General features: G+C 43.7%; 1 protein-coding gene across 13 annotated transcripts in view; it reads right to left on the bottom strand.

Annotated features, from left to right (window-relative positions):
- The window catches only part of tnika (TRAF2 and NCK interacting kinase a), a 31,966-nt gene extending 18,103 nt beyond the window's left edge, over positions 1-13,863 (bottom strand). For all 13 annotated transcript variants that reach the window (XM_010886239.5, XM_010886241.4, XM_010886240.5 and 10 more), the window contains exons 1-8: positions 13,412-13,863; positions 7,587-7,652; positions 2,008-2,064; positions 1,517-1,642; positions 966-1,076; positions 718-808; positions 399-529; positions 198-252 (exon numbers count right to left, since the gene is read on the bottom strand). In XM_010886239.5, coding sequence (XP_010884541.2) covers positions 198-252; positions 399-529; positions 718-808; positions 966-1,076; positions 1,517-1,642; positions 2,008-2,064; positions 7,587-7,652; positions 13,412-13,468 — 694 coding nt within the window. In that variant the 5' untranslated portion in view covers positions 13,469-13,863. The remainder of the gene's footprint in view (positions 1-197; positions 253-398; positions 530-717; positions 809-965; positions 1,077-1,516; positions 1,643-2,007; positions 2,065-7,586; positions 7,653-13,411) is intronic.
- Positions 13,864-14,792: the final 929 nt, after the last annotated feature.

Here is a 14,792-nt window from a genome sequence, read left to right as displayed (position 1 = left end):
GCTCATCGTGAAATTAGTGAAACTTCAGAGAGGACTCCTGTGTTGGCTGTGACAATGTGTCCCTTGTAACAAAAATAAAAAGGAAATATAAGGTCATTGAACACTCTGGTAATGTGTCCAATACCTGAGGACGGCGGCCGATTACAGGGGGTACTATTTATCTGTGCACGTTAATTTGTATGTGTTCCCATACTTACGTGGTGCTCCCTCTGCCATTTCTATAGCAGTTATACCCAGAGACCACAGGTCGCTCTGAGAGAGAGAGGGAGACAGAGAGAGAGAGTGAGAGAGAGAGAGAGAGAGAGAAAGGACAGAGGGTAGAGTGAGGCCGATGAATCAGGAGGAGTAACAGAATTGATTCAGGGACAAATAAACCAAGAAAAAGTGATCTTGGGTACCTTGAAGTCGTAGGTAGCCTCTGGGTTTTCGTCACAGGCAATGACTTCAGGAGCCATCCAATAGGGCGTTCCGATAAAAGTATTCCTTCGTCCCACCGTTCGATCCAACTGAGCGCTCACGCCAAAGTCCACTGAGGTTAGATAAATCCACATGTCAATCAATTACTCGGTCAGTCAATGAATTGACCTGTCTGTCTGCACGTGTGTGAAGAGAGTGAAGCAACAAACTAAGCTATTCCTGTTGGATCAATAGACATTTTCCTCCATAATAGGTATTTTATAATTTGCTGAATCGTGCTGCTAAAAAAAGGTGTCTCACCAAGCTTGACCTCTGCATTCTCAGTCAGTAGGACATTCTGACCTTTGATGTCTCTGTGGATGACTTTGTGCTGGTGAAGATGGGTCAGACCCTGGGAAGAGAAAACAGAGACAGTGAAGGAGAGGATAGAATAAATACAGAGATAGGGATGTTCATTTCAGATTTACATTCATTCAGATTTGATTCTGGATGAGTTAGAATTGCAGTAGTAAGAGTATATAATAATAATAATAATAAGTAACATTCACCCTGAGGATCTCTCTACAGATGTACGCTGTCCACTCCTCCTTCAGTGAGTTCCCCTTGGTGTTTTTAATGAGATCTGTGACTGAGCCCGCGCCACAGAACTCCATCACCAACTACACACAGAGAAGGACAGGATGGCAGAGACAGAGGAAGAGAAATACATGTTAATGCAAGAACAGGTGCGCACACACATACACACACACACCCAAGGACATTTTGATTCTGACAAACAACACAGACAGGCGCATGCAGACACACACACATACAGACCCACACATACACACACACACATACACACATACACACACACACCCAAGGACATTTTGATTCTGACAAACAGCACAGACAGGCGCATGCAGACACACACACATACAGACCCACACATACACACACACACACACACACATATACACACACACACACGCGTATAAACACACACACACACACACATACATATATACAGACACGTGCAGACACAGACACATATGTACAGACAGACACACACACATACAGACGCACACACACATACATACAGAGACACACACACACACACCCAAAGCTGGTCATCAGCGCCAGGGGGGTTCTTCTTGATGAAGGCACCATAGTAGGTAGCGATGTTCCGATGGTGGCTGTACTTCTTCAACATGTTGATCTCTGCCTTAATCTCCTCCTCCTCATCCTGAACCACACACACATTTACAGATCAACCGATACAAGGGATCAACTGGCAGAAGAGATTAACCGACAGAAGAGATCAACTGACAGAAAAGATCAACCGACAGAAGATTTATTTCTTCAGCGTGACGCCGATTTTAGAGAGGCAAAAGTCACAGATATTTGATGTCTTATCATTTTTTATGAGGAATAGATAAAAGTGTGGTCCGAAGTGTAAACAGTATGCTTACATACAACACAGCTGTGGAAAAATATAGTATTCAGTATTCAATTCACCCAGTGGAGCTTTTTAGTTATTAGAATGCCATGGATGTCAAGGTTTTTCATTCAGGAAGGCCTCGTTTTGGACAAGGCCACTCAGTCACTTACCCCAGTGACATCCATGACCTTGATGGCCGCCAGTTGTCCTGTCTTGACATGACGACCCTGGAGCGAGAGAGAGAAGATACCGATGAATTGGACCTGATAGTGACCTAATCTTAACTTAATCTTGGCCATTAGCCTGAATAAAAGCAGCTGGAAAACAGATAACACAAAAGGGGGAATCCTTTTAAATGCAATGATCATATTTTTAAGCAAACAGAAAGCCATTCGAATGGTATATACTTGAATATAGAAGGGTCGTAGTGAGAGGAGGATGGGGGGAGGAGGATGGGGGGGAGGATGGGGTGGAGGATGGGGGGGGGGGGGTTTGGGGGAGGAAGAAGAAGAAGAAGTGGTTGATCTGATGTAATAAAGCCATGACTAGTCACATGTCAATGAGTTAGCACTTCGACTCACATGCTGGCTACAGCCTGAGCGACCACGAACACACACACACACACACACACAAATGTACTTGAAGAAATTTTCATTTAGGATCAGTCTGCCCCAATTCCAGTACTACAAGGGCTCTTTGTTTGAGAGTAACAATAGAATTAAAACCAGAATACAGCAGTTAATGACCTCAAAGTCCACATCGCCACACGACGGAGAGGTCTGTGTATGCCTGTGTGTGTAGGCGCTCACAGAAAGGGAGGTCCTTCTGTTCCCTAAGACCATTCATTCAGAATGTGGATCACTTCTTTCATCGGTTTATTCCTTCTATGGTATGCCTTCCTGACCTAGATCTGCTGTCATGCCTCATAGCACAAATCAGCTGACGTGTGTGTGTTGTGTGTGCGTGTGTGTGTGTGTATGAATGTATGCATTGCCAGAATCTTGAACTATAAATAATCTCCCTATGTCTCAATATCTACATACAGCATGAAATCTACATCGATATCTACAGGAATGATGTTTGCTGCAGTTTTGTCATTCAGCTTGAGTTAAGTCACACAACAGTGGAACAGTTACAGACCACCATCCTAAGCACTATTCAGGGCAGACTATCAGAGAGAGAAAATCTAAGGGCTGTGTGTGTGTGTCTGTGTGCGTGTGTGTCTGTGTGTGTGTCTGTGTGCGTGTGTGTCTGTGTGCGTGTGTGTCTGTGTGTGTGTCTGTGAGTGCATGGTGTGCCACTGCCAACTCCATTTCACAGACCCCCTCAGATACATTTACTATGCAGGACACTTCCTGTCCGTAACCTAGCAACAGGCCTGGCCGACCAACGCACACACACACACACACACACACACACACACAGGAGAAGAAGAGAACATTGTCCTGCTGGGGCTGAGGAGCTGTGAGGGTGAGGAGGGGGTGAGGGTGATGAGAGGGTGAGGAGTTGGTCAGGGATGGACAGAGTGACTGTAGGTTTGAGCTGGCTATTTCTCCCCATTTCCATGACCACAGCACGCTGTTCCCCAAAGGAGAGGCTGAAAGGAAAGTACCCCGCCCCCCCCCTCCCCCCAAGCTAAGAAATGCATACAGCATGGCATTTTGAGAAAACACATACTGCTGTACACACACAAACACACACACACCACACAAACACACACACACATGAAAATCCAAAAGCAGTGTGGGGGGGTTAAATGGGTCACACCATAATCCTAATCCAGGGTACAGTAATCCTCCCCCCACACACACCTCTACATCCCAAACTAAATCTGAGAGACATCTGTTTCACGCATCCCCACCCATCCCCCCCCTCCCCCTCCACAGGCCCGAAACATCTCTCTTAGGCCGGTGGAGTTTCTCTTTCACACCCTGGAGTGTCTACACCCTGATAACTCCCACACCCTGGAGTGTCTACACCCTGATAACTCCCACACCCTGGAGTGTCTACACCCTGATAACTCCCACACCCAGGAGGGTCTACACCCTGATCCCTCCCACACCCAGGAGGGTCTACACACTGATAACTCCCACACCCTGGAGTGTCTACACCCTGATAACTCCCACACCCAGGAGGGTCTACACCCTGATCCCTCCCACACCCAGGAGGGTCTACACCCTGATAACTCCCACACCCTGGAGTGTCTACACCCTGATAACTCCCACACCCTGGAGTGTCTACACCCTGATAACTCCCACACCCTGGAGTGTCTACACCCTGATCCCTCCCACACCCATGGGGGTCGCACACACACGCAAAGACCCACACGCAAAGTCATGTATACATGCACACACATGCACGCACACACACGCATACACACACAGGTTCAGCACATCAGCAACACGCTCCAGCAGTTCTGGAGGTCAAATGAACGACAGAAAAGATTTACTGGAGGGGAGGAGGGAAGGTGAGGAGGCGGGATGGAAGGAGGGAGAGAGAGAGACAGAGAGAGGGAGGCAGGGAGGGAATGAGGGAGAACGAGAGACCGGAAGAAGGGAGAACGAGACAGACTGCAAAGACAAAGTAAGGATAAAATTCACAATGGATTAAAGGGTAATAAGGATGATGGAGTGAAGCTGTAGAGGAGAACCTCTCTCTCCTCACATTGAAGTCATTATTGATATCAGGCTAACTGAGAGTGAATAGTGCATTATGGGTAAGAGGAGTGCAAAGCCTCAGGGGGGGAGTGGCCTGATGAACACAGCGCCAGGTGGGAGGGTCGATGTGTCAGAGCTGGGCAATATGGACACAACTCCCAAGAATCATAAAAACGAACGGAATAATAAATTCATTATAATGTATCTTCTCATTGGTCTTAATAGTTCCTCCGGTTGTGCAGTACAACAAACCTGTGTCTTTATTTCAAACTTCACATTACTATATTAAAGGCTACTTCATGTTTTTCAGTTAAACCTCCTGGATTCATTTACAGTTTGGTTGGTAAAAATACCTTTTCCAGTTAACATCACAGCTGTAGTGTGTGAGTGTGTCTATGCGATTGTGTCTATGCACGGTTTTTGTCCATGTGTTTGTCTTTCACCAGGAGATCAATGATAATCCTTGGCATCAATACTCAAGGCAGCCAACAGATAACTATCTTTTAAGTCATTTCACAAAGGAAGGATGGGGGGGGGGGAGAAAGAGAACAGACAGGAAGAGAAACAGGAATAGAGAAAGAGCGGAACAGAAAGAGGAAGAGTGACTGAGAGGAAAGGCGAGGGACAGAAGGACAGGTGTAATTAGTTGCAGAGATGTCGTATTTTTATACTTAATAGTATAATTTTTAACCCTTCCCTCAGAACAAGGACAAAAAAAGGAAACCTGCAACGTGCAATTGCAGATTCTCAGCAGAACACATATCCCTGTGTAACTGTTCTGTTTTTAGCTGACCATTAATAGTCAGAGATGCCCCAACCACAAACTCATGTAGTGTATAAAACCACATTTTGCACAAACACTCTGCGACTGGTTAATATTTGATGAGTGTGAAAAGCACACACACACTCACACACACACACACGCGCGCACACTCAGGCACACAAGCACGCGCAAGCACACACAACCACACGGATAACTCTGCCGTCCTGCCAGGACATGGGTGTCAGTCCACATTGTGCCATAGCATTTGGAGTGCAATAGCATTTGGAGTGCCAGTCAGTCCATCTGCTCTATGTGTGTCTGTGAATACTACCTCACAGTGCCTTCTATTTTAAAATAGTGGTCATGAAACCAACCGTTTTGATCAAGCAGCCCATCAATCTACACACTAATCCATCATGTCTGTAGTCTGTGCCGGACATTCTTTCACTCCTTAGACAGTTACAGTTTACAGTAGAAAACAACATCTCCCATATGGCCCTTAAAATATTCATTAACCAAGAGAGAAAGGGAGTGAGAGAGAAATTATTCAGTATCAACCATGTTCTCTATTTATGGAACACACCCATGCCACACACACATACACACACACACACACACACACACACACATACACACAGACGCACATGCACACACATGCACACACTGAGCAAATCATTTGAAATATGATTTTGTTACATCTTTCCAATCGGAAATCCGACACATAATACAGAGATACAGTATTAGCAAAAGTACATAAAAGAAAATAACTTGTAGGAAAAACATTATTATATATTGATAAGTCCACGCAGAGCGGGGGGGGGGGGGGGGGGAGGGAAAGATAGAGAGGGAACGAGGGAAAAATAAAGCGTGGAGAAGATAGATGGATTTCCCAGAGGAAAGCGAAGTGAAAAAAGAGGGAGAGAAAAATACAGAAAGAGGCTCTGGAAAAAGAAGAGATTTACTTTTCTAGTTATGGTATTATAGTGAACTGTGCTATAGTGCACGGTGCTATGCAGGACTAGCTCAAATGTACTGTACTAGAATAAATCAAGTGATTAAGGGTGATGTGCATGGCTAATGTACCACAACTAAGGGAGGCTTTTTGGCTCGACGCAAAGCAGAGTGCCTACACAGTCCTCAGCCATGCTACATTGGCCACATATCACAAATAACCAGAGTAGAAAAAAACTTTCCGTACATTCATAATTAGCCACTCATCAGGCCAAACTGGTTCTGAATCATACCATGAAACTGAAGAGTTTAACAGGCGTCAACCAGAACATCACAACAAGTACAACCGTCAAGAACCTACCAAACAAGCAACTTAACAATGTTTTACTGTCCCCACTCTACTTTCAGAGTGTTGCTTTCGTCCACGGCATCCACTCTCAACAAAAGTCAAAGACTTTGGACATACAATATACATTGACACATCCTTTTTGTCAATAGAATGAAATAAACCAAAGGATCCTCATCACAAGCGTTGCATGTGTGTGATTTATACAAGTAATATTTTCAATACACAGACAAACAGAACGCATATATATTTCATAGGTCATGCAAAAACAGTGACACAATTCCCGCTTCTCAATTTTCCTCTCCCGGTCTGTCCTCTCCTCTCAAATCCTGATGTCAATATACAGCAGTCAGAGGCCTTTTGTAAACTAAACAGTGTCCCCGGCAGTCCAGGATGCCTTGTGGCTATGAACAGCTCGGACCTGTGTTATACCACATACACCTCCGGAAAAACGCACAAACAACCCAGGCAAGCACAGACATGCACATACACGCACAAATAAATACACGTACAGAGAAAAGCCTAGCTCTACTCCGCCATCCACACACACACGCACGCACGCATGCACGCACACAGATAGGAAGCTGTCAAACTGTATCTTTGGCTAACAGTGTTGGCCTCTAGCTGACTTGTTCGTCCAATCAGAGAACACCCTCTTCTCCATCGCAACATGACTTTACAGACGTTAGTTCATTATAAACAAACACACACATGAACACACACACACAAAGATGGATGTCTGTAAAGGAAGCACATCTATGAAGTTATATGAAAGAATGAGAAGAGGATGGCAGAGGAGAAAAGGAGATGAAAGTTCCTGTAGGACACAAAGATAGTCTCACAAGGGCACACGCCATGGAACTGTCAATCAAATGACACCCTATGATGTCAGAGGCAGAGGCAGGAAACAGCCAAGTCATATCTGTATCCTAAATGTACACCCCCCTGCAACATGGACTTCTCAGATAGCCTCTCTGCGAGTTGATGGAGATTGGTACAAAGAGAAAAATAACAAAAGAGAGAATTACTTACCTTGTACACCTGTCCATAGGTTCCGTTGCCCACCAATTCCACCAGCTCAAAGATCCCCGCTGGATCCTAAAGACAGAGATCATCAATAAGAAAATTGTCGGCCCAGTTCAATTTTACTCCAGGCCTTCACTACCCAGCCAATTGGCTTCCTCTCCCCTTGGCCAATGGAAGGATGCCCTAATGCTTCAGTTGTTAAATGTTAACAGTTACTGAGCCTTGTAAAAAAAAAAAAATGATGTTTTGATATGATTTGGATTTTATTATTTATAAATGAAACATGAATTGCATTTAAGTGCCAAGCATGTCCAAAAGGTAATGGGCTTATTGATCCCCATGTCATTCTCAGGATGTCATCCTTTGAGTTATGTCAGCCTCATGTGACAATGGAAGGCACTCCCATACAATTTGTTTGTCTGAGATTCACTGGTAGAGATGAACAGTTGTTGTTAATCTTTTAGATGTGCAAGGTTGACGCTTGCAATTATGGAGGTTTTCGAGCTTGATGCGAGCCCAGACATGCAGAGAGATATCTGATGTTAGCCTAGATAAGGACAGTGTTGCTATTGCCAGGTAGCTGAAACCCAGTTGATGCTAATGGGCTACTGTTGATAGCTTGCTAAAGTGGCAGCATAATGGTTGGTTAGAAGAGAAGCCCAGTGACTACAGAAGAGAACCCAGTGCCCTTTCTCTCGCTGCCTGTCTCACATACGCACGCACAAGCACGCACAAGCATGCACAAGCACGCACATACACACACACACCTCGTTGTTTGCTGAGTTGCTAAGGCATTCCAAGAGTAGCTGGTATTCACCCCCCCCCCACAACTAACTCTCTCACTTCATTCTTGTCCAGCCAGGCAGAGCAGATCTTTATCTACAATATCTCACTGTTTGATTCTCTTGTTTTCTTTCCAGACTCTCTTTAAGAAATGGTGTGGCACTCTCATTCTCTCTTCCTCTCCATCACTTTCTTATTCCAACAGGCTAGGCTTTGGGCTATGGCGGGTTTAACACTCAAGTCTCTCAGTCCACCTCTTTTAGTCTCTCTCACTCTCATTTCAACATCAACGAAGCACCACATTGGCATTCACATTATTGGTTTCCCCTCTCGTCCTCTCCTGTCTTCCATTCTCTGCTCACAGAGAAACACGGACACACTCATACTTGCAAACAAGACCCAGACTCTGATTAGTGATCAAGTGTTTAATGGTGTGTGTGTGTGTGTGTCTGTGTGTATAACAACATTTACAAATTAATGGGCTGCATGACTGTGCTTGTGTGTTTTAATGTCTGTGCATGTATGCATGTGTTTATGTGTCCCATCACAGTCATACAATAACTGCCAATAGAGAACCACCAAACTTGACAGGATGGCTATTTTTCCTCTGTCCTTTTCTGTGCCATGAGCTATGATTGCTGTTATTCTAGTATATTACTTTATTTTTTGTAACGCACATTTTTACTAACAACTGACTCAATATTAACTTAAGATTTAAAGTGGATCTCACATCGTTTTAGCAACATCAAATCTAAAATGCGCTGAAATGCACTCCATGGACACTCCAGGTTAGATCAAGGCATTTGTGGAAATTCGTTGGAAATTCACAATGGAAAACTGGAAACATATGAGTCACTGTAGTCAACCTATGTATGTGGCAAACTGACAGTTTTCCTTGGGTTGGGTTAAAGTCATAAAATTAGCCTGGCATTAGCTAGCTAAAGTGAACTTCCACTAAGCAAGCCTCAGCAAGCTGGAGTTAACTAACCAGCAATCTTAAGCTTCTCTACTGTCACCTCTGGAAATCTTGCTTTGCAAACGGTGGCAACTACCAGTTTTAATAGTGACTGTTTCAAGGGTAAAGTCATTCCAGACTGCAGATATTACTGCGGTTGTTGTTGAGATCACAAGGCAGAGCCCGCATCTTTCCAGCCTGCCTGTCACCAGCTACTCATGTGTTTACAGCACACTGTTGGGACAAATCTGTAATTTGGATGGTCCAATGCCCCTTTGGGGCTGCCACCAATCCAAGATATGGGACAAAAGTCTGAAGCAGTACTAAGGACTGCACACACCTCAGTCAGGTGCTGTTCATGCGCTTACATCACTACAGGAGCAAGGAGTCCTCTATGAACAGGCTCAGAAACCATTTGTATTTCCAAGCCATTGCTCCACACTTGGACTGACAGGCACACGCTTGAACCTGCACATTTACCTATGTTGTTTGTTATCAGTATTGTCCTGAGTACAACTAATTGTTTTTAACAATGTTTATTTTATCCATGACTTATTTTTCCTATTTATTTGATCAATTGTTGTTGCACTGTCCTGAGAGAGCCAGATAGTAATTATGGCCTTCCGTTGTCAATAACTTGAACATCCTGTTCACGTGATTATTTAAATGTGTGAAACTGTTACATATTTATGCTGAATAAAAGGGCAGTGATGTATGCAGAAAGTATGGCGTTACCGCTGTGATATAAAACCTTATGTATGAACAAATATTTGGTTATTGAACAGTAAGTAAATTGGTAGCAGAATGACTTAACAGAATGACATAATGGGTCCCTGTTTGATAACTAGGGAAAACATCGAAACATAGGCTCTCTTTGGCACCAAATTTGATGGGCTCCTCTGAACTTTACATGGATATGCCCTTGAGGAAAGTGAGTGAAGGAGGGGGTCCTCTGAACTTTACATGGATATGCCCTTGAGAAAAGTGAGTGAATGAGGGGGTCCTCTGAACTTTACATGGATATGCCCTTGGGGAAAGTGAGTGAATGAGGGGGTCCTCTGAACTTTACATGGATATGCCCTTGGGGAAAGTGAGTGAATGAGGGGGTCCTCTGAACTTTACATGGATATGCCCTTGGGGAAAGTGAGTGAATGAGGGGGTCCTCTGAACTTTACATGGATATGCCCTTGGGGAAAGTGAGTGAATGAGGGGGTCCTCTGAACTTTACATGGATATGCCCTTGGGGAAAGTGAGTGAATGAGGGGGTCCTCTGAACTTTACATGGATATGCCCTTGGGGAAAGTGAGTGAATGAGGGGGTCCTCTGAACTTTACATGGATATGCCCTTGGGGAAAGTGAGTGAATGAGGGGGTCCTCTGGCTCACAGGAAAACAGGTCACACACACATTCAGGGAGGAGGTTGTAAGGTGTGACACTTTACAAGGGGGAGCAAAATGAGTGGAGTGGGAAAATGCTTACAATGTGTGTAGGTTTAGGGCGATGGGGGAATCTATGATAGACAGTCCAGCCAAAGGGAGAGTGTGTCACTGGCGACAAGACTGGCGTTCAATCTAATTCTTCTGTTACCCATCTGTCATTCATCAGCTTCTGTCTCTACATCCGTGTGTGTGTGTGCCCGTCCTGCTGATCTGTCATCTGTTGCGCCCATCTGATGACAGCTTGGCTTCTGAATGCTGTATCATTAGTTCTCTGACCACACACACACACACACACACACACGGCCAGTGTTCACTAACCAGTGGATTTATGGCAGAGAACAGTAAACCAAACCTTCTGGTCAAACCGGCAACCTTCACAGAAAAAGAACCAATGACGGCAACAATTGCATAACACACAAACAACAAAGGCAACCTAGCCACAAGCCTAGTTTAGACAACATAGCCTACATGCAACCTAGCCCCTAGCATAGCACGGTCATCAAACCCTACAGGTAACCTAGCCCCTAGAATAGCATGGACATCAAACCCTACAGGTAGAATAGCCCCTAGCATAGCACGGTCATCAAACCCTACAGGTAACCTAGCCCCTAGAATAGCATGGACATCAAACCCTACAGGTAAACTAGCTCTAGCATAACATGGACATCAAAACCTACAGGTGAACTAGCCCCTAGCATAGCAAGGACATCAAACAATCAAACGCTACAGGTAAACTACCTCTAGCATAGCATGGACATCAAACCCTACAGGTAAGCTAACCCCTAACATAGCATGGACATCAAACCATCAAACCCTGCAGATAAACTAGCTCCAGCATAACATGGACATCAAACCCTACAGGGAACCTAGCCCCAAACATAGCATGGACATCAAACCATCAAACCCTACAGGTAAACTAGCTCTAGCATAACATGGAAATCAAACCCTACAGGTAACCTAGCCCCAAACATAGCATGGACAACAAATCATCAAACCCTATAGGTAAACAAGCTCTAGCATAGCACGGACATCAAACCCTACAGGTAACCTAGCCCCTAGAATAGCATGGACATCAAACCCTACAGGTAAACTAGCTCTAGCATAACATGGACATCAAACCCTACAGGTAAACAAGCTCTAGCATAGCACGGACTTCAAACCCTAAAGGTAACCTTGCCCCTAACATAGCACAGACATCCAACCCTTCAGGTAAACTTTCCCCTAACATAGCATGGACATCAAATCCTCAAACCCTACAGGTAAACTAGCTCTAGCATAGCATGGACATCAAACCCTACAGGTAACTAGCTCTAGCATAGCATGGACATCAAACCCTACAGGTAACTAGCTCTAGCATAGCATGGACATCAAACCCTACAGGTAACTAGCTCTAGCATAGCATGGACATCAAACTCTACAGGTAACCTAGTCAGTACCATAGCAGAAATGTTCAACCACCATGATGGTTATATCATTATATAATATGTGAAAGGCTACACATTTTTCACCAGATGTTCATGGTTTAATATTATTTATAAGACTTTGTTGAGAGCACTATAGAGAACCTTGTTCTCTAAACGTGTTTAACACTGAGTGACCCTAATAGTTGAAACACACAAACAGACACTGTGTATATAAATCCCATTATGTGTACATACATTCCCATTAAGGCATTTCGGTAGATCCCCACAAGGAAAAAATCCGAAACTGTTTTCTGGGCTTCGGGGTTAGGTTTAGGGAAAAACATACAATTGGGCTTTGTAGAATTGCAGTTACTTTTAGGTACAGATGTTACATGTTGCTCTTAGGGGTTATGGCTAGGTTTAGTTTAGACATAAATGTTAGGTTACTGTGGTTAAGGGTTAAGGTTAAGAGTTTGGGTTAAGGTTATTGAAAATTGCTTTTTTCTTAATGTTACTATTTTTGATTCTCACTTTGATATTAAAAACAACATGTCTCTCTCTCTCTCACTCGCTGTGTGTGTGTGTGTGTGTGTGTGTGTGTGTGTGTGTGTGTGTGTGTGTGTGTGTGTGTGTGTAATTTAGAAATATGTAGGCTACATTCCATCGCTGACTGGCTCAATGAAAGCGACATATTCATACCAACCAGCCGAGACTGAAGCAACCCCCTCTGTCCACCCCCACCCCTTTCTCTTTCTCACACAGTGACATGACATGTAGATGGCTATTCTGTCACGTTATTTCACGTCTAACCTCTGTTGATTTAGCTTGATTCGTTCGAAAATCAGTAAAAAGATCAACCTAGCTCGTGTTCTTACGGAGATGGTTTATTTTGTGTTACATTGTATAACCTCCCGCTATAACGCTATAGATCTACATTATTACACACACACACACACACACACACACACATATATATATATATATATATATATATCGATATAGATATATTATCGACTGCTCAGTGCTAAACAAACACCAGTCGGCCTGTGCCACTGTTACAGCCTGCCATGTTGGTAGCTGTAGGGCGAGATGGAGAAATTTAACCAATTTTAGAAGCGTTGTCACTCCCTCTCACACACGGTGTGTTCTTCTATTCATGGACCACTGTCAGGAGTAATAAGGCACACATCCCGTTTACAGCTTGGTGCTGAAACACACATGTAACATGATGTTGACTCCGCTATATCTTACCCGTAGTGCAGACAGGTCGATCTCATCCAGACTCCGGGCAGGGGAATCTGTCGCCATGATTATAATAAAATAATTTCAAAAATAATCAGAATGAGAAATCATCCAGAAAACACAACCACGGAGAAAATGTCTTCGGAACCCACAGTATGTTCCCTTCTCGAGCCTGCCTGCCTCTCTCAGCCTCTTTTTGGTTCCCTCTCTAACTCTCTCTTTCACCCTCTCTCTCTTTCGGCCTATAAGCGATGGAGAGATGACGACCTAGAATATGAGACAGAGAAAAGAGAAAGAATACCGAAGCTACCGGCGTAAAAAAACGGTGCTAAAACAGTGCCCATGTTGTGTGAGTATAACTGGAATTGAGCATCATCACTACAGCAGCACCAAATCCATGTTTGTATGTTCAACTAACAGAGCGAGAACTCCCGGTTATATTTGCTGGCTGCTGCTGTCTGGAGCTTTGTCAATCAAAGGCACCGCGAGCAAGGAGGTACTGTAAAACACGCCCACCCCAGAGGATTAACCAATGGGAAGAGGGTGGGGACAAGCGCAAGTCTATCTGGTTAATATATAAGTTATTAATACGTAGTGCTTCTTAATGAAATGGTGAATACTAACGTGCTCATCATAATGGTGTGGTATTATGTCGTACATAATACATACAATCAATATAGGTGTAATGTATTTGGTCAAAGTTTCATATTTAAATATATTTTTATTATTGTTATTGTGCATACACAATTAAATATGAAAATTAAAACAGATAACAATTCCAAGGCAATACAATATAATAGATTTTTCATTTTTCAATAAGTATTGAGAATAGAAGGGATTAAAAAGCTATGCTTCTAGACTACAGAGTAAATGTGATTCCAGGGAATAGGCGAGCGCAGGTGTTAATTGTTGTGACTCACAGTAACAGAAGGGGAATACTCTGGAAACGTCTAGCTGGGACGTCAAGATCGACAAGATTACTCCTTCAGCAACCCGTGGATATACAGGTGGGGACAAACAGACCCTTGCAAAAAAAAAATTAAAATCCATACATGAAGTGTTATAGAATATGAAGAACATATTGGTGTCCAAACAATATGAAGTATGTTTAATTAATGGCGGAATATAGTGTTCTTTTGAACATTTAATTTGGTCGTCTGTAAACACGGCAAATGAAATGTTGTTGATATAGACGGTGCGGCATAGCCTCCTTCTATCGCTGGCCATAGCCCACCTGTTATCATGTATAGCCAGTGGCGTCGATAGGACTGAGCGTCCGAAGCTATAGCCCCGGGTCTTTTATGAATAGCCCAGGATCTCAAATTGACCAAAAAAGAAAAAAAGATAAAAAGCCACGATTGTATTGTGATCCTAGCAACGCCTCTGTGTA

Source organism: Esox lucius, chromosome 22 (genome assembly GCF_011004845.1).
Source record: "Esox lucius isolate fEsoLuc1 chromosome 22, fEsoLuc1.pri, whole genome shotgun sequence".
NCBI classification, from domain to species: Eukaryota; Metazoa; Chordata; class Actinopteri; order Esociformes; family Esocidae; genus Esox; species Esox lucius.
Note: the sequence above shows the minus strand (reverse complement) of the source record. Positions and strands in the feature narration are given on the sequence as shown.